Source organism: Dreissena polymorpha, chromosome 8 (assembly GCF_020536995.1).
Source record: "Dreissena polymorpha isolate Duluth1 chromosome 8, UMN_Dpol_1.0, whole genome shotgun sequence".
Classification (NCBI taxonomy): domain Eukaryota; kingdom Metazoa; phylum Mollusca; class Bivalvia; order Myida; family Dreissenidae; genus Dreissena; species Dreissena polymorpha.
In genome coordinates this window covers 20430918-20455021 of record NC_068362.1, presented here as the reverse complement: position 1 = coordinate 20455021, position 24104 = coordinate 20430918, and the positions used below count along the sequence as shown (strand labels likewise).

General features: G+C 36.9%; 2 protein-coding genes and 1 long non-coding RNA gene across 4 annotated transcripts; all 3 read left to right on the top strand.

Moving 5' to 3' along the window:
* The first annotated feature begins 492 nt into the window (after nucleotides 1-492).
* LOC127840364 (uncharacterized) lies at nucleotides 493-9217 on the top strand. The gene is made up of 10 exons (XM_052368774.1): nucleotides 493-602; nucleotides 1111-1180; nucleotides 2837-2994; nucleotides 3363-3545; nucleotides 4408-4523; nucleotides 5657-5819; nucleotides 6375-6511; nucleotides 7664-7844; nucleotides 8255-8379; nucleotides 9086-9217. Exons 1-9 carry the CDS (start codon nucleotides 539-541, stop codon nucleotides 8287-8289), a joined length of 1107 nt encoding a protein of 368 aa, XP_052224734.1. The 5' UTR covers nucleotides 493-538; the 3' UTR covers nucleotides 8290-8379; nucleotides 9086-9217.
* Nucleotides 8831-17074, top strand: LOC127840363 (serine-rich adhesin for platelets-like). The gene is made up of 9 exons (XM_052368773.1): nucleotides 8831-8842; nucleotides 9936-10118; nucleotides 12147-12414; nucleotides 12650-12792; nucleotides 13360-13543; nucleotides 14377-14525; nucleotides 15707-15878; nucleotides 16552-16679; nucleotides 17066-17074. Exons 1-9 carry the CDS (start codon nucleotides 8831-8833, stop codon nucleotides 17072-17074), a joined length of 1248 nt encoding a protein of 415 aa, XP_052224733.1.
* Nucleotides 17075-17902: 828 nt separating this feature from the next.
* On the top strand, nucleotides 17903-23858 carry LOC127840921 (uncharacterized). Of its 2 annotated transcripts, none has more exons than XR_008030631.1 (5): nucleotides 17903-18046; nucleotides 19383-19553; nucleotides 21471-21598; nucleotides 22318-22501; nucleotides 23716-23858. It is a non-coding gene; the product is annotated as an uncharacterized LOC127840921 (long non-coding RNA). The 2 variants fall into 2 exon arrangements; XR_008030632.1 differs by lacking the exon at nucleotides 17903-18046 and adding an exon at nucleotides 18718-18798.
* The last annotated feature ends 246 nt before the right edge of the window (nucleotides 23859-24104 follow it).

Below are 24104 nucleotides of genomic sequence, written 5' to 3'. Positions count from 1 at the left end.
ACGTAAACAGTCATTGATAACAAACAAGTAAACGGTCATTGAAAACAAACTCGTAAACGGTCATTGATAGCAAACACGTAAACGGTCGTTGATAACAAACACGTAAACAGTTATTGATAACAAACACATAAACAGTCATTGAAAACAAACACGTAAACGGTCGTTGATAGCAAACACGTAAACGGTCATTGATAGCAAACACGTAAACGGTCATTGATAACAAACACGTAAAGAGTCATTGATAACAAACACGTAAACGGTCATTGATAGCAAACACGTAAAAGGTCATTGATAACAAATACGTAAACAGTCATTGATAACAAACACGTGAACAGTCATTTATAGCAAACACGTAAACGGTCGTTGATAACAAACACGTAAACGGTTATTGATAACAAACACGTAAATTAACACATAATTTTTAATCTGAACTCTTTACACGTTTAGGGCTGACATTTTTATTGGGTCTTCCAAGTCGCCTTGCTGCGGAACGCTCAACAACTGGAAATTCTTTGTGACGTCAATTTGGGACGTCACGATGCATCTATGGCGGCCGACATCGACATCAAGTTACGAACTTATTGCGCAACAAACATTTACAGGTAACGGAGATCAGACAAACTTAACTTGATTTTATTTAACAAGTTCCACACTAAAGTACAAGCTAATTCTCGGAAGGTTATTAAAAAAATCTGCATATCTTTACACTGAAATTAAAGAGGGAATAATGACATTCGGCGTTTCGATTATTTTGTTTTACTTTGATTTTTTTCACGAATAGAACAAGTACACTGTTATACACCAACGCCTAACAAATGTTCGTTATAAATTAAAACAATCAGTTGCCACAATTTTAGTCACCGATATTCTGATAACATAAAAGGCACAGCAAAATATTGAACATCAGACATGTATATTGAGTGTTTGTCAGAAGAGAACGAAGAACTTTCACATGATTTTCTTAATAATTTTCCGGTCCTAATAATGTATTTAAAATGAACAAATTCTCAGCAATAACATAAAAATAAATAAAGAACTTCCACATGATTTACTTTATAGTTTATCGTTCTTTATTTTGTATTTTAAATGTACAAATTCGCTTATTTTCAGCCGCCGTCGGACTAAACACTCCTTTGTCGACGGGTACAGTAGAGGTTGAAATCGATGACGTCATAGGGTGGTATGTGTGACATCACTCCATGTTCATGGCCGTTTTTGATTTAAGATTGTTATATTTATATACGATATATAAAACAGTTCATATGTGTGTGAATTAATGAACACTATTCACTTCATACACTTCCGGTTCATAGAAAACATTGTATCAGATGGTCTGCCCTTCCGTAAATGTTAGTGCTGCTATCGCGGTTAAAAGTGAATAGTGTTACCAGTTGACTGTCTTTTGGCCCTATTCCACCACGAAAACAAGCCCAAGATTCGCTACGATTTATCACATTTATTGAATCGGGAAGACTCGTGACAGTCTACGATTCAGTTACGACACTGGTACGATTGAGTTACGACGAATCGTGGGGTTCGGTTGAAGTCTTGCAAATAGGGTCGCGACTTCACTACGATGTGTAAGAATCTTCTGCGACTGTACTACGAACGATGCAGATCGGTCACGACTAAGCTAGGACCTCACCGAACGCACCCATTAATTCGGCGCCAATATCTACTGATATTGATTCTAACACCGCATGCGACTTGTTTTCTATAGACAAAGAAGGAAATCAAGTGTGGGTTATTCTGCAATAAATTGTGGGCGGAGCTTTATGTTTCGAAAATAGTTCCGAATAAATAAAGAAAAAATTGCAGTAAAATGCACGTGCTAAATCCCGCTATAAAAGAAATGCAATAAATGTAGCATGTATGTAAATGTAATGAAACAACAAATTGTATATTTAGTGATAAGTGGCTTGACCACGCCTGCAAAGAATGTTTTTTTTTAAGAAACGTAATTAAGAAAACATTTATAGCATGTCAGCTTTTCAAAAGAATTAATACACGTGTGTTCATTTAGTTTCTATTAGTGTTGTTCTCAGTGAAAGTGATGTAATTTGCAAAATATTTATGAATGAAAACGACGTCATATGTTTGTACAATTCAATGACGTCACTAAAAAGTGAACTTTGTACTAAGAAGGGCAGAGTATTGAAAAATATACTTCACGTCCAAAAGCTTGAACCAAATCAATCCGAATCGTGTTAGAATATAAATAATATTTTTATATGATGGCTTGTTGTCGAATAACCGACAGTAAGGAGTATAGATTCGTGTTATCAAAGCACTCGTGCTCCGCATCCGTGATTTAATTCCTACGCATCTATACTCCTTACTGTGGGTTATTCGACAAAAAAACATGATAGAAAAATAATAATTCTTAATCATTCTTCACAAAATCGTAACTGTTTCGTAACTAAATCGCGAGAATCTTAGCGGGCTCGCAAATCACTCGGGGTGAACTCTTGAGAGTCTTGACAAAGTCGTAACTGATTCGTAGACAGATCACGTGATCACCGATTTCCCGATTGAGTCACGAATTTCCTACGATTCTATCACGACGCCCAAGAACGCACTACGACGCTTTTACGAGTCAACTGCGATTAAATTCTGTCTTGGTCAAATTTTAAACACGTTTAAAATCTGGCCACGATTTTTCCGGACCTCACGAGTTGAAGGAATCACTTACGATCGGCCCGCGACTAACAACGAATGAGTTAGAACCTTCGCCGATTGAGCTAAGAATGTCCCCGACCTCAAAATATTGGAAATCGGGACAAATCGTGGGTAATCGGGTCGAAGTGGAATTCCCCTATTTGTTTTTGTAACGCAGGTACACATCCGGTGCAGAGCTCATTCCTTCCAGCGTCGCAGCGGGTTCGAGCACCCAGAACCAGGTGCTGGCGGCCCCGGTCGTTGGGACGGAAGTTCCCTGGGCGATGACGCCGGATACTGCCAATACCTACGCCGCCGGAGCGGTTGTGACTGCCAGTAAGTAGCGGTTGTCTATGTATATTGCCAGCGACGGGATTCTCACATATTTACATCGTTTGAAAAAAGGGTACGTCTATCAACATTTGGTTTTGTCGTCGCTCACTTTGTCCTTTTTTTAAAGTTCTTTTGGCCATTGATGTGATTTATGTGGTTGTTATGTTTGGTGTGATTGAGTGATTCATATAATTTGATGTGATTGACGTTATCGATATAATCAATACGATTGCTGCGAGTCTGAGTATGTCTTAAAGAAGAAAAACATACAAAGAAGAAACCAATGAAACAAAAACAAAACCGACAATAATTTGTATTATCAGTTAATAGTTATGTTATGAGCTCGCATTTATTTCATTATGCGTATTCAGATGAGGATCCAGTAATCGTGGACGATAGCGTCACAATCAGCGACACTAAGACGTCACAGCCGATATTTATCATTGACGTCACGGATGCGGACACAACCGATCTCGTGGCGGTTACTTCCGGTTTCAGCGTCATGAAGACTGCCGGAAGTTCCCTTTTCTCGGTGGTTAAGACTGCCACGGGATGTACGTCTTGAAACGATTATTTTCAGCAAGGAAATATATGATCAGCCTATGATAGATATGAGCCGGTCTTCGAATATTGTAAACTCATTATTATTCGTGGGACATGAATTTTCTTGATTTCAAGAGTTGACCGACAGTGTGTGTTTTTCTTTACCATTTTGGGAATGAGGCCGTGTCCCTTTGGATGGGGAAAATTTGCGTCATTTTGCCTAAATTGGGGAATCAGTGTTGTAATTGTTTTGCTAAAAGATGCTTCAAAATTGAGAACATAAGTGATTTCAGTATTATATATACTAAGGTTGAGCTCATATGGATAAGAAATGGACAAAATATTGAGATCAATTCTTTTTGCAAACCTTCTATTGGGAATTTTTAGCTCTTATTTCGAAAAAAATATACCTTTTTCCATTGGGAATGGGGCCGATTACCAGACTTGATTTTGATTGGAAAAAAAACACAACAACAACAATGCATTATAATCCATAATTTTGCCAACCACTGATGAACTTTATATTATGGCATTCAAAAACTTGGCTGCTATCTCAAAGGACAAGAAAGAAAAGGTCAATATCACACGTTTGGGTCAAAATAATTCTTTGGGGGCATTTGTTACTTACAGTGACAGCACGTGAACATTACAATGACTTAACTTGTTCAACAGTATTTAACTTCTTCAGGCTTAGCAACTACTTTATGTACATAGTTGTATGCCGTTGTCCTCCAGTACTTAGTTTTCATAGTACATGTATAGGTACGGCTTTTCAAATAAATAAAAAAAATCTAGACGACATTGTCTAGTGAAAAAACCCTGGTTATCTCCATACCTTATTCTTTAACAATATATATCAATTCAAATTTTCAGATGATATTCGCAGCGGCGCCTCCTTGAGTGCCGGAAGTTATCCACTGACTATCACTGCCACCGACCGCTGCGGCGACACTTCCACCGGAACAATTACAGTCACCGTTACGAATACAGTAAGTGTTACGTCATCAGTGACCCGTCAGAAATCGCGTGACGTCATACACAACGTGACGTAAAGAACAGTGTGTCGTTAAAGAAAGTTGACGTCGAAACAAGTTGACTTGTGAATTAAGATTAATTTCAGTTATAATCCTGGTCGACGATAATAAGCTAGTCTTATGTGGGTATTTTGTCCAAGCTAATTTTGCTCTAAAAGTAGTGCTAAATTCGGTGCATGCCAGATCTATCAGAGTAAAACATTGTGTGAGCTTACCTTATTTTTTCTTTTTATTTATTGGGGAATATCAGTGAACCATATATGAAATATTAATTCAATTATTGCTTAATATTATTAATGCTTTTTAATGGATAATGCATCGAAAAAATTCTCAGAGATTTAAATATGATAATCTACTGTTTTGATGAAAGTGAAAACTTTCGCTCATGTTCACTTTTTACTGTAAAATGACATCGTTTTTAGGTCATTACGTGATTATTTCAGAAAAATCCCTATTCCCATTTAATTAAAAAATATGTTCATGAATGAGTGAATATATTTATTTTCTATGTCATTACAAGCGGATGTACAAAATTATTGTCTTGTTATTTAATTCTTTTTAACAGTTTATTAACATTTTAAGAGGTTTAAACTTAAGACCTTCGCGGGAATAATACATCCGTCATTTGATCGTAAAAGATAATGAAAGAATTCACTTTTTGTCTCATTAATAGTTTTTTTCTGTTCGAAATAAGTAATAATATTGCATATTTTTCTCTATAAACTACAGGAAAACATATATCACATATTTTTGATTTAATTGAAAGCCAAACATTCAAAATCTAATACAATTTGAAGATTTCATATTATAAGTACAAGTATACCTAATTATAGTATTTTGGCAAATGTGAACGATTATTTACTTAAACAACTTGACAATACTCATATAAATGTATTTATTTAATAAATTGCTCTTAAGATGTTTAAGTATCAGACATCTTCTACTTAGCATTTTGTTAGCGGTTTACGAAGTCTATAAATAAAGTGATTCAAAAATTATATAAAACGTTTTTCGTTTCTGGTTGAGTTAATGTAATGCAACTACTTAATGAGTGAATTTTTCTGAATTAATTGACCTCTACTCTCTAGGCCCCGGTGTTTGTTCCGGTTTCTCTTCTGACCGTTCACCCGACCCCGATCAGTGACGCCACGACAACGGCTAGGTCTCTCTATGCATTTGACATCACGGACACGAACCCAATTACGTGCACAGTCGATAACACCAAGTTTGAAATCAAAACGGTTGGATCAGGTTCGTATTATTTACAAATCTAAGAAAAAAACTTTAAAAAAGTACGCCCCGCCTGCACTGGAGTTTCGTTTCGGAAATGCTTATAAACGAAACTTTCCATTAAGGCGGAAAGTGTTGTCCCTAATGAGCCTGTGCGGACTGCACAGGCTGCTATGTGGTTATTTTTAATGAACAAGAATTACGCTCTATTTTCTCTAAACGAGTCATCTGACCAACAATAAACAAACTCTTTGGATAGTTCATACTGATACATATAGTGAGTTTTATTTTTATTTTCTTTAAACATTTAGGCTGACTATGTTTTCACTGTTTTCATTTTTTGAACTTATTTAAAAAAAAATGTACTTTTGCACTTATTTGAATATGTTAAGTGAATTATTTATATTTTCTTCATTTTTTTGTTAAATATGTGTTATTTCTTATTATATTTATATATAATTTTCATATAATTTTCGTTTTTATTACATTACTCTGATTTTATTCAATAATTTATATTTTTAGTTCTTGCAGTATTATTGTCAACTAGTTAAAGTTTGCAATTTGTTTTATCTGCAGCCTACGAACTTTGGCTGAAGGCGGGGTCAGCGAGTACGCTGAATCATGACGTCACCGCTGTAGAATCCATGACGATCACGTGCAGTGACGGGACGGACCAAATCACCAGCAGTTACAAGGTGGACATTTCGGACGCGGTACGTGTACATTTAAGCGGCGTTCTGGGAAAACGGGGCTTAATGCAAGTGCGTACAGTGTCGTCTGAGATTAGCCTCTGCAGTCCGCTTGTACGGCATTTTACTTTTAAAGCCCCATTACTACTCAAAATCAACGAAAATTTCGTATGAATAGATATATTTGCGGGAAATTAAAATGGAATTTATTGTGTCACAAATAAATAAAAACGAGCATTTTTTTATCTACAAAAATATATGTTATCATATGGCATCAAGCGTTCAAATTGTGGCTATCGCTATAAGGAACACTGATTGCTTAGGTGTTAACTTTATTTTACGAAATACTTTATGAAATTGTCTTTGATTTTGAACGTTATAGAGGCTTTAAAGAAATTCTTTTTTATCAACAAATCCTGTTAAAGCGGAAAGTGTCGTCCCTGATCAGCCTCTGCAGACTAGACAGATAAATCTGGGACGACACTTAACGCACATGCATTAAGCCCCGTTTTACCCCAGCGCGGCTCATTTCTTTATCGAATTCACCGGTATTCTCTCCTACATGAGCACCGCAATCGGAAGACCGCATGAACGCAGTGTTTCGGAGTAGCTCGGTCTGTCGGTCCGTTGATGTGTCCGGAAAGCGGCGTCCAATACATCCCTAAGCTATGGACGGTTGCATTTGGTCAATGCAATGACAGATATATGAAATAATTCACATTTGTGGATCGCCAAAGCGTGGCGGGCGAAAGGGGGGGGGGCGTGAGGATTGCGGTACAGGAGACGTTCGATTCCAGACATAGAAGTTGTGTATTTTAGTTCCCGATGTGAAGCAAACGGTATAATAAAGAAAAGCGTTTGTTTTAAGAAAATATGGCCTGATATTGCTTGGACAATATTGAAAAAACTAACTTTTTATATATTTGACGATTTTCTAAAGTTGTGACAGTGATTCCAAAAATAAAATAATAATGGATATAACTGAGCGAAAACACTATGGACATAGATATAAGCTATATATTCCGTTTGTAAGGGCGTAGACTTAGATATTATAGCCTACATCATGGGATACATTACACAAGTTGTTTTTTACCTCTCTATATAAAAAATAATTCTTAAGATATGGCATATGCTTTACTTTCAAATTGAAAAAAAAAGAGTAAATTTTCATTAAAGGCCCCCGTTCTAACCAATTTTGCCGGTACTTCCGGTCCGCTGGGTGACCTATCGCCAGTGGGCACTTCCGTACATCAGTTCACCGTTACCGACCAGGATGACGCTATTTCCTGTTCCATCAACGCGCCGGAGAGTGCAAAGTTTGGCATCACCAAGGTGGATACCGCTACCGGAGCTCAACGTAAGTTTGGTGACGTCATTACGTTAATGTGCAGACGTCGTTACGTTAGTTTGGTGACGGTAATACGTAAGTTTAGTGACGTTATTTTAATGATGATGATGATTGTGATAGTGGTGAATCCATTAATATGGTCATGATGATTGTTATAGTGGTTTTGTTGATGAGGAGTAGGAATATAATTATCAGTATACTGCTGCAGCTGCTGCTTATGATGATGATGTTATAGTGATGATGATGATGATGATGATGAGTAGGAGGAGGAGGAGGAGGAGGAGGTGGATGTTGATGATGATGAGGAGAAGGTGGATGAATTTTTGTTAATGCGAGTGTCAAAGAGATGCTAAAATGGTTTAAATATCGGTGACACCTTTTGCTAAGCCATCATGGTTAATTAGGTGCTTCTTTTAAAGGGTTCGGCGTCAAGACGATTGCCCTGCTTGATTAAGACTCTGCTACGAGTTAAACGATCACCGTCACGTGCACTGATGCTATCAACACTGTGACGTCATCAAGGACCATCAATATAGCCGATGACGTAAGCATAATAAAAATGAATAACTGAAAAACGATTTAATCATTTGTTAAAACATGTCTTCGAATAAGTTAATCGTTTATCGTTTATTATTTAGTAAATACTGTTTACTGAAGTCGATGTGATCGTTTAGCGTTTAAACTATTGACAAAAAACATGTGTTTTGCACTGTCATAATTTTTCTCAATATACATTCTAGCACTCATTCCGTTGTAATTGGTATTCCACTGTTCGAAAAGTACGTCGGTCGGTCGCAATAGTGATACATCGATTTTGTCCGGATTCCTCGGTTAGATAGATCTCAACAATCGTGATACATGGACTATTTCCGGAATCGTCCGTAAGATTAATGTATGCAATAAATCGCTTGATGATTCAAAGTTGGTCGGTCGGTCCCTAATCAATTTTTTTTCCCTTCGATATCAATAGAACGCTTGGACTTACGATCATCAAAATGGGTATGCTGGTTACATATGACGCCCTTAATTTTTAAGGCAAAAACGTCAAATGTAAATGTCACAGAAGCTTGGAAGATGAAATTCGTTCTCTATTAAAAACCTGTAAAGAAATGATTCTATGGTTTAACGTCGCGGTCCTGCATATTTTTAGAACGTCATGTGTTACTCTTCTGTTTTCACTATTGCTTCAAACAGGTAATGAAGTTTCCAGATTTATAAGAAGATCACAATAAACCTACATTTTGCTTTAGAAACCGGTTTTTACCGGACTTCCCGCTACGCTGTCGCCGGCGCGTGCCGACGGATTGCTGACGGGGCGTCACTTCGCACGTTCAGCGTCACGGACGCCAACGACCAGAGTTTCATAACTTGCTCAATTTAGGTAAGTAATTTCTGGGATTACTATATAAAAATTGATTATATATTGTTAAATATTGTTATATTGAGTATAATCGTAAAATTCTGGAAATATCAACTATAGAATTTGTATGTAAATTGTATAATTACTATTACTTTTTATACACCCATCAAGTACACAAACAATGAAAAAAAGCCCACGGGCTGTTTGTTTTTTAAGTGTTTTTTTACATGTAAACTTCAACAAAAAGCTTTTGCTATTGAGACTAAACATATAAATACCAGTACAAAAAAGCAAATGGGAAAAGAACTTGACAGTAAGAAAACTTTGAAAAAGCATTAACTTTAAAGTAAACTTGTTGATATAGTGTTCTTTTGTTCAACTCATGACTGCATAAAAATAAATACCGGTATTTTCACAATTGGCGCAGTAATGTGTGCAAATAAGAAGCTTTCTTATTTATTGTGCATTTAAATCGATTACCAACCGAAACCAATAAACATCCAATTATCCTCTATGTGAGAATGCCGTGGTGTTATAGATATGGTGTCCGCCTAGCGACAGGGCGTTCATATGTGCGATCCCCATTGTGGGAGTTCTCATTATATCCTCCCAAAGACACCAAGTACTGGATCTAACCAGGAATCGGACTCGATAGAGTTTGAATAACCTTTAGATTCTCGATGCATTCGAGCAACAATAAATAGGTGTAAAGGTACTGGTATCGCCTCCTTACGCCACAGGCGCCACAGGACAGCTTCTTCAACGTGGTTCCTGGCACGGCGCCGACATTTGCCATCTGGTTGAAAGCCGGCGTGAAGTTGGACGCGGCGACGTCACCTCTCCTCGTTAACGTTCAGTGCGTTGATGACAGATCGCCGGCGAATATCATAACCGAAACGTTCACGGTTCCCTTACTTGATAAGGTACCATACAAACCATTTTATTTTTCGGAATTAATTTCGTGATTTTTTGTTTTAAAAATGTCTTTTCCTTGGACACGTTTATCTGTGAAGTACTGCGAAGTCCATATTATACGGTCTACTCTAATTTTCGTGGACTTCGTGGGTTCTCAATCACGCAGTTAACTGTTCAAAGAGCGTTTACTGCTCCCTTACTTGAGAAGGTACTTCGAAATCATTTTTATCCTATAACCAGATGAAAACCGATACTATAACAACGATCTTATAAACTTAAGCTTTATACTATCGCTATTTTTAGATCAGTTTTGGGATTTTCCAAAAAATGGAGAATACGTTTTTGTCAATTACGGAAAGATAAAATCGTCATAAAATGCGATGTTTTATAATTATTAATGGAAGAGTAGATGAAAAATAGAATAAATAGAATACTATGTGAGTTTTGAATAAATATCAAGTTTATCATGCTCGGCTCGAACCATGGTAGCGCTCGGCACGCCTCGCGCTAACATGGTTCTAAGCCTCGCGTGATAAACTTGATCTTTATCCAAAACTCACATAATGTTCTCTTTATATTTGTGGCCATGATATTTTGTTGCCTAAAAATACATTTTCGTACGCAGGTCAATTTGTGGATTTTCAATTTAGGAAGAAATGTTGAAATTAAGTCGGTCATTTTTCGAAATTTTTGTGTTAAATTCGTGGATCGGTAAACCCACAAAATCAACGAACATTAACCCATTTATGCCTAACGTCTAGAAAAAAATGCTTTGGCAAACAGCGTTGACCCACTTGAAACGCCGCATGATGCGGCGTCTCATCAGGGTCTGCGCTGTTTGCTTAAATGATTTTTTGTAAGACCTATTCTAAATATAGAAATAAATATACTAGACATCCCTAATTTTGGAAATAAATTGATCCAATTTGGAAGGATGGGAGAGTCCACTACGCATAAATGGGTTAATGTATCACAACGAATAATCATTGTACTTCATTTGTTTCGCAATATTATAGTGCTCACAAAAATATTGTCCATCCGAATCTGTGACATCTTCATATTCGTTATATTGTGATATTGTTTTTTAAAAGCCTGATATTTTAGACAAAAAATTAATACATGCGTGATTTTAATCATCTGTATTTTCAAGAACATTTTTTTTTCTCAAAAATTGAAAATTAACATATCCTTTTTTTATAGTAACATAAATACTCAAACTCAACGAATATTTCGCAAAATATTTCGTAAAATAAAGTTAACCCATACGAAATCAGTGTTCCTTATAGCAATAGCGAAATTTTCAACGCTATATATGGTAACATAGATTTAATGAGATACAAAATGCTCGTTATTACTTTTTTTGCGACAAAAGATTCCATGTTAATTTCACGCCACGATATCCGAATATTTACCAGCGAACTCGATACTGGCTCCGGGAAGCGTCGTAATCATGAGAACTACCACATATTTCGCAATTTAGGATATTGCTATATGTAACATTATTTTTTTGTGTTAACTTTATTTTTCGAAATATTATAAGAAATATTCGTTGATTTTGAGTGTTGATGGGTTTTGAACATATCCTTGTTTTTTTAAGCAAACGATGTTGCAAATTAAAGCTGATTTTGTTCACAGCGGTACTATTGCACACAAACATCTTTTCACCTGTTCTGTTAGGTGACACGGTATTTCGTGTATACACATTCAATCTTTTGGAATTTAACATAGAGTTTCTTTCTGACAGAAAAATGTATAGTGAAAATTGCCGGTCGCTTTTCATTTGTCAAATTGACTTCCACAACAGTTCAGATTTTGAAAACGAATGCTATACATGTTTTATATTGACCATTGACTTTAGCAATTCATTTTTTAAAGTTGAGCAATTCATTTTAAAATACTCCTTATATTTCATTAACTGTGTTTTTATGTAGAACGCTTAACATCCATCTATATAATCACATATTGCACGGATTTTACTAATAAAATACAGGTCTTTACTGTAACAAAAAAATCATGGTATTTTATATTTTTTATAGCCTCCGACGTTCGTTACGGGAATTCCCGGCACATCTCCGTCTATTTCCGACTCGACCGTCACCGCGACGTCACTCGGTGTCTTCACCGTTACCGATCCCGACACGACATGCAGTATTACGTCATCGCTGACGTCAGTGTATGAGATCAGACCCGTGACGTCACCGGCAGATCTTCAAAAGCCGGGTATGGCGTCTTTTAATAACGGATTAAGTCTTCTCAATAATAAGTCATTTTGTGGAGCACGCTTGATAAAAGCTCGATACAGAAGTCTCAATGGTGTATGCGAGTAAGCGCATGCATTCGATCTTACTTCGACTGTAAGTTCGTCGGTCACCAAGTGAAGCGTTTCGTGTGTACATCCGCCTCCCTAACTCAAAAAGTCTAGGTTACGCTTTGTTGTAAAAGTGTGACATCGTGAACAAGATCCTTAAAGACCACAACATTTTAAATACATTTTAAACAACCAATATATTTTTTTACCTTTAAACATGTCTTATTCTAGAGTTCCAAGTGTGGGTCAGTGCCGCCGTTACACAAGCGTCTATAGACTTCAATGGCCAGGCGGTTCCGTTGCCGTTGACGATCACGTGTACGGATGGAAACACCGCCATCACGGGAACGTTCAACGTCAATATTGTCGACGAGGTTTGTATGGAACTGTTTTAAAAAGCAATGTTGGATGTTTTTATGGGTTCAGTGCATCTGCGTAAAGTGTCATCCCATAAGGATATTCGCCAGTGCAATCCGCATATACTACTCAGGGACGACTCTTTCCGCTTTTGTGGATTTCATTTCGTTGAACGGAAGTCTCTTCTTCGCGAAAATCTTCATTATGTGGAAAAGTGTCGTCCCTGATTAGCCTGTGCAGACTGCACTTTACGCACATGCAGTAACAGGTTCAATATCCGCGTTAAAGCGGGGGCGACGTTAGCGGCCGCCGATGGACCTCACGTCATCAACGTGGATTGTACAGACAGCGTCAACACCGTCAATCACACGTTCACACAGCCAGCCTGTATTAATACGTTAGGCAATTTTATGTTACCCCCAACCCCCACCCCCCCCCCCCCCGCAAACAAAGGGTTTATTTACAAGTGAACTGTTACCTATTTCACTTTAGCCGCCGACTTTTGTTATATCATGAATGAAGCGTTCTATCACGCAATAATGTATTACGTTTATGTTTACCACTGCATTGGTATTTCACTTTAGCCGCCGACTTTTGTCTCCGGCATGCCCGGAAGTTCTGCGAGCATCTCTGACGCCACTGTCACACAGACGTTGCTCGGGAAATTCACAACTACAGACCCTGATACAACTTGCTCTGTGACGTCATCCGTAGCCTCTGCATATGAGGTCAGGAAAGTGACGTCACCGGCGAATCCTCAACAACCTGGTAGAGTAATCATTGATCATAGTGTGAACGCCTACACTTTTAAGGCTCATAAACCACCACAAGGGTACATTTAGTAATGTTCAATTGGTCATTGTCGGTTCATCGGTTCAGGAACTTTATGTACTTAAAAGTACCCGGATGTTCATAAGTATACTACAAAGTACCCCAGGTACGGAAAATACATACTAAGTAAGAAAGTACCTAGGGGTATGACCGGATACCTTTAAGCGTATTATTTGTACACGGGGTACAATTAAGTGAACTTAAGAGTACTTAAGAGTACACGGGGTACTTCTAAATTGTAACTGAGCCGACAAAGCAATTGAACCAATAGAAGTCTCATCGTCGACCCGTCCGTTCATTCATCTTTCAATCGCATTTATTTTGTAAATGTATGTGAGATTATAAAACATATCCCCGACCACATTTTAGTAAAAGAACAGAGCTTTGATTCTGGCAATTCTTTCAAATTAAACATCGACAATCGTGACATTTCACAGATAACGTTTTATATAATATGTAATTGTTTCCTCACGAATATCCCAAGCTTGGTTAAATTGCGGCCGCAACTGAGTCTTTTCAAATGTCCTTGTAAACGACCATCTAATCTGACAGTTTCTTCTTTTGCTATGTCTAACAATGCAGTATGACGTCATTAGTGTGTACAATATTACGTAATATATGTGTACAATATGACATCATGTATGTGGTCAGTATGAGTCATGTTAACGTCATATATGTGAATAGTGTGGATCATCTTGACGTTATCTTTTGGTACATTATGAGTCATGTCATATACGTGTATAGTATGACGTCATATACTTGTTTAACAGAGTATGAAGTTTGGATCAAAATCACCGTAACTCAAGCATCTATCGACTTCAACGACCAGACCGTTCCGTTGCCGTTAACGATAAAATGTACTGACGGATACGTCGCGAATGATATCACGGGAACGTTTAACGTCAATATTGTCGACGAGGTTTGTATGGAACTGTTTGAATCAGCAATTTTTTCGTATGTATATCTTGTTATGCATACCTTTCAATACCAACTCTATAAAAACAACAACAACACTTTCATGGGCGCTACGTAATTTAACATAAATGGATTTTAAACTAACATAACAGACGTGACGTGTCAAGGTCAAAGGTCAAGGACACAATTCATGCTTTTGAAAATATAATTAAGTTGGACCAATGTAGGAGCAATTTCGGAAACGTTTCGGAGCACAGTATCAGCGACATGCATTAAGAAATTAAAAGTAAAAGGCACGAATTGATAGGTATGAAATTTCTGTTCAGATTTTTCATGTACTTCTTGACAGATTTTCATATTAACGTAAAATATAATTAAATTGAATAAGTAACAAACTTATAAGATATGGGACTTTTTAAAAGCATAAACACAAAGAAAAGATAAAATAAGATCGTGCCGTGAGGATCGAACATAAAGGAAAAACTGACTCTGTACTTCTGAACCACGAATGCTTGTGAAACTATTACGTAGTTTAAACCATATGTCGGTGACACATTGTTTTGCTTCGACTAACAGCGATTTAAACGCTTTGTAATTTTTGTACCAATAAACAAGCATATACGTTTACTATTTTAATCAAGTTGGGAGATATATCTTGCCTGTTTGAATATTATGAAAACTAACTTTTTGAATAAATGATTTTTTCATTTTTTTTTCATTTTTTATTTAAATCTTCATTTCGCCACTTTGAAAAAATCATTAAATAAATCTATATTAACAATAACCATATTATCTTTCAAAATCATCAAAAAAAAATTCATGACTAGCAAGCAATCGTCATTTTGTCAGAAGATATATTTTAATGTAAAAAAAGGAATTTCACAAGGATGTCCACTTTCCCTTCTATTAATTATATGCATCGTTCTAGAAAACTGGGCTTGTGCGTGAAGTGTTCACCCAGATTAGACTATGCAGTTCGCACAGGCTAAAAAGGGACGCTACTTACTGCCTAAACATAATTCTCGTGAAGAAGATAATTAATGTTATCGTCTCTGATATGTCAGTGCGGACAGCACAGGCTAACATGAGACGACAATTGACGCGGATACTTTAAACCCTGTTTTCCCAGAGCAAGGCTCATATACGTATTGCCCATTTAGATTACAGTTAATTGTTTAAGTACAGCCCCCAGTGATAACCTTACTACCCTCTACCGGAACTTCCATCAACGATGGTTTGCAGGCGGCCGCGGCGACCGTCCATACGTTCAACGTCACCGACAGCGACGACGTTGTCACGTGCTCCACACGAGCGCCGCAATCCACCTTTTTTGAATTGGTAGCCGCAACTAGCCCTGGTACATGGTTTCACAATTACCCCCACCTTTTAATCGCTTTTTATTAACAGTGTTAACTAATTCTAGTTTGTCGGCATTAAATTTCTTGTGGTATAAAAAACGACATGAAAATGAGCGGATTTTTAATTTCCAAACAAAAACATAAGTCGGACTGTGGAATCGTATATTCGTAACCAAACCACGAAATCAACGATAATTCATGAGTTTTCTTGGCATGCGCGTTGTGTAAAAATGACGTCTCTATAAAAAAGGTGGCAAAATACCCGAGCGGTTTACGAGAAACAAGATTTTCGTTTTGTTTAGTAGCATAATAATTTTTGCCATTGCTCTTGATGATTCCAATCGGTTTAGAATATCGATACTTATTAAAGGTTTTGTTATAAAATCGGAATATGACCTTTAATACTGATTTTACAGTAATTGCTAATTAACAGAAACGTCGATCAGAGCCACCGTTTTGTTTTCTATAGTCATTTGTTTAGTGATATAAAGTTGCTTGGATTGCCTTGTCAGTATGCAATAATATGCTCTCTTTTCCTACTGAAATATAAGCCAAACGTTTTCAACACAGATTCAAACAGGTCGTTAAATTCGTGATAACTATATATGATGCGTATAATATTCACAAACAATGTCTGTAATGAAAATGAAATAAAACCACTTTTCTTTTCAGCGTTCAGTATCCGCGTGAAAGCAGGAGTGACGTTGGCTGCAGCTGTCAGTCCGTACGTCATGAACGTTGATTGCACAGATGCCGTAACCGCCGTCAGTTCAACGTTTACCCAGCCAGTCCTTGATAAGGTACGTAATGCTGTTGTGGTATCGAAAACAAAATTGAGTATCCATTGATATTTGTATAAAATTTAAGAGAATTACATAAGAATTACAAAACTGAAACATATTTGAAAATTGGTTAAACTTTAGTGAAGTTATTCCAATTTGAACATTAAAAAATATATTGTTTTTTCTCCGTGAAATCTTCAAAAATACAATACAAATATCTTACATTGCTGAGCATGTTTTTTCCAGCTGAAAATATGATAGTCCTTAAACATGTTATGAAGATTTACAAACATTTCATGCGCAACACTGTCAGGAGGGGAGCTATATTTTAAATTAACAGGACCTAGTTGTTCTCAGGCCTCAATAAAATGAAAGTATGATTTATGTTTAGCCACCATATACAGAGCAGGTAATCACGTGATAGTCAAGATGACTACGTCCATGCCAAGACATTTATTTTTTGGCGTCTTATACCCTTTATTACATTAATTATTTTTTAAATGACGCTCACTATTCAGCCATATCAGTAAAATGTTTTGCGTTTCATATTAAAATTCGCTTTATATCTTGACTTTACTACCCGCCGATTTCCTTAGTGGAGCTGTAATTAGGTCATCCCGCTAAGTTTTATGTTTGAGCCGAGTTCTAGGAAAATGGGATTTAATGCATGTGCGTAAAGTTTCGTCACATATAAGCCTTTGCCGTCCGCACATGCTAATCGGGCACTACATTTTCGCCCCAAACTGGAATTTTGCTCAGAAGAGACGGCATTTGTAAAGAAGATTACAATAAAGGCGGAAAGTGTCTTCCTTGATTAGCCTTGTACGACACTCTACGCACATGCGTTAAGTGGATTTTCCCAGAGCGTGATTCATGTGTTGCATTTAGGGTTTTATGCTTTCCAGTGGTTTATAGAGAAATATCAGTCAATTAAAAATGACAATGCACTGTTTAAAACAGTGAAAGTAACAGTGAAATAACGTTATTGTTTATATGTCGTGATGCCATTATTTTAGAGTAATTCTCCAGGTTAAATATCAAAAAAGTCATTTGTAAGCATAAAATAAAATTTAATTGCTTTGCTGGAAAATCGATTTAAATTCACTCGTGATCATAGATTTGTTTAAGTGATCAAGCCTGAATTAAAATCCATATTCTACCAGATCCACCAAATATCCTCTATTTCTTATATTCCGAGTAGCTGCCGACATTTGTATCTGGGATTCCTGGGAATTCCCCTGACGTCTCAGACGACAACGTGATTGCGACGTCACTGGGAAAGTTCACAACTAAGGACCCTGATACCACGTGTTCTGTGACGTTACCTGTGACAACCGTTTATGAGATCAGAAAAGTGGCGTCACCGACCGATCCCCAGAAACCGGGTAACAATTTAGAAAAAAATAAATGGGCCGCGCTCTGTGAGAAAGGGGTTTAATGCATGTGCGGAAAGTTTCATCCCATATTAGCCTGTGCAGTATGTATCAGAAACGACACTTATCGCTTTTATGATATTTTTCGTTTAAAAAAAGTCTCTTCTTAGCAAAAATTCCAGTTTATGCGGAAAGTGTTTGCCGGATTAGCCTATGCAGACTGCACAGGCTTATCTGGGAAGAAACTTTGCGCACATTAAACCCCATTTTCACAGAGCGGTTCGCTTAATGTTTTTTTTAAGGGAGGCGCCGTAACAAACATACCACATAAGTAAACATACCACATAAGTACACATACCACATAAGTAAACATAACACATATGTAAACATAAAGCATAAGTTTACATAACACATAGCTAAACATAACACATAAGTAAACATGACACATAGGTAAACATAGCACATACGAGCTTCGTTCTTGGAAAACGGGGCTTAATGCATCTGCGTAAAAGGTCGTCTCAGATAAGCCTGTGCATTCCGCGTACGCTCAGACGACATTTTCCGCTTTGAAATATTATTGCGTGAAGGCTGAAATCTAGAACCATAGTTTTACAGAGTTTGAAGTGTGGATCAGTAACGCCGTTACCCAGGCGTCTATCGACTTCAATAACCCGCCTGTGTCCCTTACGTTAACAATCAAGTGCACTGACAGGAACGTTCTTAATGACATCACGGGGACGTTTAACGTCAACATTGTCGACTCAGTTAGTTGCGTTCACGTCATTATAGGGTATGGGAATCCTGATGAATTGCTTGGAAAGCACTAAACTATTTGTATAAATTTAAAAACTCTTTGAAAAATGACCAGCCCTGATGGTTTAAAATGCACTTTCAAAAACTGCTGTACATCGTTGTACATGTTTATTTAAACAGTGACACTTCGACTCGATTGTTTTTCACTTGAACCCATGCACGCAATTGCGCGTAAGCCTGCCGGCACACCTTTTATGTTGTTTGCTTTGGAGTTTAACAACGTTGTGTTTGAAAAAATGAGCCTCGCTCTGAGAAGACCGGGTTAAATGCATGGGATTTTCAAAGTGTCATTCCATATTAGCATAGGCGGAAAGTGTCGTTCCTGATTGCTTGGGAAGCTCCGGTTTTCCCAGATGTTTGTTTTATATATTGGGCATGTGATCTTTGAATATTAATAACAATTATTGACTTGACGTGTAATTTTGTCTCGCTTAAAATTCAGCAAAAAACCCGTGTCGAATGGCAACTAGTAACAGAAAATATTCCAAAGTGATGACGTAATATCCTGTGAAATGATTATATTATTTGACTTCAGCCGCCGGTTTTCACCGCACTGCCTGCGACCGGAACTAACATTTTCGACGGTCTTAAGCACGCCACCGAGACCCTTCACACGTTCAGCGTCACCGATAGCGACGACGCCGTTAACTGCTCTGCAAGAGTGCCGGAAAACGCCCTTTTGAAGTGATCGCCGGTGTCGCATCAAGTAATAAACTGGACAAAATACTAAAAATTTAAGCCTCGTTCTGGTGAAACTGTGTTTAATGCATATGCGCTGAATGTCGTCCCTGAGCGGACCCAGGCCAACCAAGGAACGACACGTTTCGCTTTTATAGGTTGTTTTTGTTTTAATGAAGTCGATTCTACACGACAATCCAGCTTAAGCGGAAAATGTCGTCCCTGATCAGCCTGTGTCGACTGCACATGATAATCTGGACGACACTACGCAGATGCATTAAGCCTAGTTTTCAACGAACGAGGCTCATGAAGTTTAAGTGTTATATGACCTCCTACATAATACTAATGTTTCATTGGCTAAGTCAGTTCACGTCGAGGCGCCATTTTCTACTGTATGATATCACAGTAGCGTTTTTAATCATATCGTTATGTTGATATTAAAGGTGCCTGATATGATTTTTATATTAGGTTAGTTACTAGTAGGCGTTGTTTTATAATCAATAATATAATAATAGGGATCAACCTTTTAGTCATCTGTTTCAATATAAAGTTAAAAACGATTCAAATTTAACAAAAAACAACAACAATTTGATACTAAGATGTAATATATTTTAAGCACAAATGCCATGAAACGTACCATACAAATGCCATGAAACGTACCATACAAATGTAAAGCGCAAGTGATCATGACGTTATGAATACATATATATTCTACCTAAATATCAACGTTGTAGCGATTATATTTTATTATCTGTTTAAAATGTGTTCACGGATGTATGATACACAGGAAAATAGGTTATTGGCCTATTGTTTTATAAAATATTATACTTGGCTCGAATATCCAAAGATTATATTATTATTTAAGCCTGATCAAATATATATTGCAATGCAAAAGGGCAGTAATAAATTATTATCTATACTTCTAGTAAAGATTAGTTCTTGTAGGTAAATGTTAAATGACGTCATAAATGTTAACAAGATGACGTCATGAAATGCCTTATACAGTACAGCTAATTGTCCGCTTAGTGCTTTAGGGGTCTTTACTTGGATTTCTGCATCAGCCCTAAAAACTTACATTTATAGAGATAATTGCCAAAAAAATGTGTCAAATAATCAGAACATTTATGGATTAAGTGAGTTTAAATCAAGAACATCGGTTAAAAAAACTCACAAATATGTTTGCTGTTAAATACGTGCAAACGTCGATAAGTCTTCTAAAAACCGAAGAACAAAATAAAATAAAAGCAATCATATGCTTTCTTATAATAAAACTGTTATTTAATATTTAATTTAAAAAGAAGATATTTGTTGGATTCGGTGGATTATCGATTTTAATTCACGAGTGATCATAGAAAATAATATTTTCACGAGTGGCGCAGTCACGATTGTGCGCCACTCGTGAAAAAAATATAATTTTTATGGTCACAAGTGAAGTAAAATCGATATTCCTCCGAATCCAACAAATTTTCTTTTTATTTTATGCTTTTTTTTAAAGTTTATATACATTGTTAAAGAGTTTAACTTATGAATTTCGCTGGGATAATGACGTCATTTTGTAAAAAAATGACGTCATTTCGCAGTAAACAGTGAAAATTATCGATAGTTTTCACTGTTTGAAACAGTGAAATAATAGGTTTAACGCACTGATATTTCTCTATAAACCATCGGAAAGCATAAAATAAATGTTGTTTCTTGTCGATGCAGTAGGATTATTTTACGCAATTTTCTTAGATTAAAACATTTTTAACACTGCGTGTGGACCCGCGCTTGGAAAACGGGGTTTAATGCATATTGTAAAAGTGTCTTCCCAGATAAGCCCGCCATTTTGCCTTAACTTTTGTAACTAAGGTGTCGACCCTGATTAGCTTGTTTGGACTGCACATGCTAATATAGGACGACACTTTACGCACATGCATTAAGCCCCGTTATCCCAGAGCGTTTTCAGGGTTTACAATTAACGTAAAGGCGGGGGTAACGCTAAGAGCAGCGAACGGACCTTACGTCATCAACGTCGACTGCTCAGATGGCGACAATGACGTCACTGCGACGTTCACACAACCAGTGATTGATACGGTAGGTTGTCCAACATGCGCAAATTAACTGGATTAGCCGTAAACCGATCAAACATTCCGGCATATACGCCTTCAATAATAGATGTTCATGTAAATGTGGTTACACCGAAACCAAACGATACCAAACAGTCATCCCAGCTAATGTGCTTTCAATAATAGATATTCAATGAATGTAGTTGTACTAGACCCAAATGATAACAAAACAAAAAAATCATACATATAAACTATACATTTGTCACTGAAAACAAATTTAAGGATGAGTAAATCGAAATGGTTTTGTTTCTTTGTCCAGGTTTTTTTCTGCGTGCAGCTTTTCTTCCTTTTTTTCTTGCATTTCTCTGCATTTTTTTCAAGAAATGTATATGAGGACTACACGAATATATAACTACCAATTGTACTTTTGTTCATTACATGCTATATTCTATTGTAGTATGTATTGGTACTGTTATGATATATTTATAAATAGTATGAATCCGTGTATGTTTATATGAATTTCTGAATAAAAGGTTTTAAAAAATCATCCCGGCAAATGTTGCCTCAACAATAATTATTCCCGCCTTTGTGGTTATTCCGGAACAAAATGTGAACCGGGAGTCATCGCGGTACAAGAGTCCTCAATAATAGATATTCACATAAATGCGCTTATTTTAACCAAACGAAAACCCGAAAAGGACGCCTGGCCGTTAAATTGATTTTTTTATTGTCCTTCTGTTTTGGCAGCCGCCGAGTTTTGTATCCGGGATCCCCGGAAGTTCCCCTAACGTCTCTGACTCCACTGTCACACAGATGTTACTCGGGAAGTTTACAACTACCGACCCGGATACGGCGTGTTCTGTGACGTCACCATCCACCACCGTGTATGACATCAGAAATGTGACGTCACCGGTGAATGTTTCTCAACCAGGTGAATAATCATTAGAAACATTAGTGCTCCGTGTTTTGCATGTGAGGTTTTTTCTCTTTTTTTGCACAACTAAAATGATAAAAATAAAGTTTCCTCGTAGCGGAGTATGAAGAATGTCGGTCTGCTCACGAACAATCTCAAATCCCAGATAAACAGATAATCACTTGATAGTAAAAGTTACGACGTTCATAATCCCAGCTATAACAGAGGGGGTAATCACTTGATAGTAAAAGTGGCGACGTTAATAATCCCAGCTATAACAGAGGGGGTAATCACTTGATAGTAAAAGTGGCGACGTTCATAATCCCAGCTATAACAGAGGGGGCAATCACTTGATAGTAAAAGTGGCGACGTTCTTGTCGAGACACTTATTTTTTGCCGCTATGGACTTCGCCATCTTGACTATCACGCGATTTCCCCCTTTGATAAGAATACGCACATATTTCTATGCAAACTCAGGATTGAGTCGTACTAGCAACTCAAAAAAGCTTTTATGAACACCAATAATTAATAAATAAATAATTAAATAAATAAATAAAATAAAATGAATGAATAAATAATACATTTATTAAGAAAAACACTCTAAGTTGAGTCAGATCATTGGCTTAAGTATGCTCAAGTATATTACTGATACTAAGCTATTATAAATTTACAAAACTCTTGCTTATTGGGAGCCATTTACTATTTACGAAAGTATCGCTGTTGAAAGTTGATGAAGTCTAGTAGTGTTGTTAAGCGGTCACTTCATTGTGCTTTTTGGGGACGTGAGTACGTTACCAAATAGAAGCGCCAAAAAGGTTTCGATAGGGAGAATAAGTGAATGTTTGTCTGACGAAACAACTAGGCATGTGCTTAAAGTATTGTCCTAATTTTTAGATGCATTAATCGCCCCTGATTAGCCTGTCTAGTCTAAAAGGGCTAATCCGGAACGACGTTTTCCTCTTTAATGGAAGTCAGAATAGTTATATCACTTTAAGGTTGCTAACACTCTTTGCATGAATTAAACATAATACCAGTATTATTTGTTTTTAATATGATACTGTAATTGAAACAATTAAACGCTTCGATCTTTGAAAATCTTCGTTTTTCATAAGCTATTGAAAGTATGTGTGACAAGTGTGATTATTTGTAATTTTTTTAATGTTTCTTTTTTCGATGAAATACTCTCGTTATGCGCACAAGCAAATGATTTTTTTGTGCTGTTTAATTCCTAGAATTTGAAGTCAGGATCTCTAGCACCGTGACTGAAGCTGCCATCGACTTCAACGGCCAGGCCGTGCCGTTGACGTTAACGAAAAGGTGTACTGACGGCAACCCCGTCAACGTCATCACCGGGACTTTCAACGTCAATATCGTTGATGAGGTACGTCTGTAGGATACCGGAATCGTGGTTGACCTTAAAATGACTTTTTCATTCAAAATTTGGTTAAATGACGGTTTTCAAAATAATTGTTATAGATTCTAAGAAGAATTTTACTATATGTTTAAAGGAGAAATTGTTTCATTTATGGCTATTCATCACGCGTAATTGGAAAAATAATGACAGATCTTATCAAAACTTATCAAAAAAGCGTTTTTCTTCTCATATTTTCTTCAGCAAGCC